This window comes from Sinocyclocheilus anshuiensis, unplaced genomic scaffold (genome assembly GCF_001515605.1).
Source record: "Sinocyclocheilus anshuiensis isolate Anshui unplaced genomic scaffold, SAMN03320099.WGS_v1.1 scaffold103, whole genome shotgun sequence".
Taxonomy (NCBI): domain Eukaryota; kingdom Metazoa; phylum Chordata; class Actinopteri; order Cypriniformes; family Cyprinidae; genus Sinocyclocheilus; species Sinocyclocheilus anshuiensis.
Window position 1 is genome coordinate 1,376,396 of NW_015548201.1, and position 1,642 is coordinate 1,378,037.

At 38.7% G+C, this 1,642-nt stretch overlaps 1 protein-coding gene across 1 annotated transcript in view; it reads right to left on the reverse strand.

Annotated features, from left to right (window-relative positions):
* Nucleotides 1–1,642, reverse strand: part of LOC107653341 (diacylglycerol kinase theta-like) — a 40,038-nt gene that overhangs the window by 13,276 nt on the left and 25,120 nt on the right. The window contains 1 exon segment of the mRNA XM_016440036.1: nucleotides 277–361. Coding sequence (XP_016295522.1) covers nucleotides 277–361 — 85 coding nt within the window.

Below are 1,642 nucleotides of genomic sequence, written 5' to 3' on the forward strand. Positions count from 1 at the left end.
ACATTTGCAGAAACCATGTGGATTAACATACAAATTGTGCATAAAGTACAAATAACTAGATTTTTGCATTTATGAAAAATATATTGTGGCGTTTGCCTGTGCAAAAGTTCCCACTAGGATACAAGGGTGTGACTGCTATGTGGTAAGCAAAAAATCTTTTGATGGCTTATAATGGTACAGATTTCTATGTTTTGAGGTACCGTACTAATACGTAGGGTTAAAGGGTTTATTCAAATAAACCCAAGTTGTGTTTTTGAGAATTCAATTCCAAGGTACCTGTTTTCCTGTTTGTGACAGCACTTCCTTTACGATTGAATCTACTGTGTTGCTTTTCCCAGCAGTAACTGAGGTGACTCCAACCCTGAAACACACGTGAAAGAACTTTCCTCATTACGGCAATATTTGAAAACGTTAAGCATTGAAAAACGTTCCATCCCATGATTCATCAGCGATCTGGCACCGTATAAAAATCACACATTGGTCTGCCACTGAAACTTCAGACAATGTTTTGTTTTACTGTGGTCAAATATTGTATAAGAACATTCACGTCTGATTGTGGCGCTAACTGGCAGCATGTGTTAAGTCTGACTCACTGCCTCCCTGACTCAAAACTGTTAATAAAACACAAAATACTTCATTAGTTCCACACCCGCGTTAACAAAACAAAAGGTCTGATCTAATGGAAACATCAAGCACATGAGTGGCACTGCTATTCTTTTCATGAACTCTAAAGGTTTCCTGACGAGTTTCTGTAGGCGACGAGGTTCCATCAGCATTTGTGATCCATTTCCTGCTGGCATGGCAACAACATCTAAGGTAAACCATGGGTGCAGTGTCACTCCATCTCCATGGCAACCAGACACACAACAGCAAGCTTGTCATCAGTCGTGCCATGTGTGTTTTGATGGGTTTTATATACACTCGCCGAGTGGCACACGACACTGCTATTGTCAATTTCCTTGCGATGTCTGGAGATGATTTAGGGTTTGTTTGGAAAAGCGAGAGGACTGATGTGCCATAAAACCCTTAGATAAGTAAACTGTAAGCTGTATCTCCCATATTTACATAAGAACTGCACATCTTTACGATGTGTTAGCCTCTAAAATTTTATAGAACACCATTTTGTATGTAAAAAAAATTCCATTGTGTTCTGCTTATTTATATAAAGTAACTATAAAATAGTGGTGTGCAATATGTATCGCCTACAAACAATAACAAAGTGCGAACTGCAATACCATTAGAATGCCCTCAAAATTCAAAATATGGGGACCTTAATGCCCCTCTATATGTTTTTGTTTTGTTTTTATCATATGATATAGTTTAGCAATATCACATGAGCAACAGTGCGGTTTTCCCTGAATATCAGAACAATTGCAAATGTAAAACTGATTTTATACAGCAGCTCAATAAGCAAGTTAATATTGTAAGTTACATTTTAGACACAATATTGTCTGTTGTTTGCTTTATTTCCCCAAAGAAAATACAGGAAATAACCAGAACCGCTGCGCGTCTTTGAGAATCGCACAGCGTTGTTTCATTACTGAATGACAGGGGCACATTAATGCATGGGCTTCAAGGGGCTGAAGCCCAGGAGCCTACACTGGAAAGGGGACCCACTGGCTGCAGGGAAATTATATTTTTT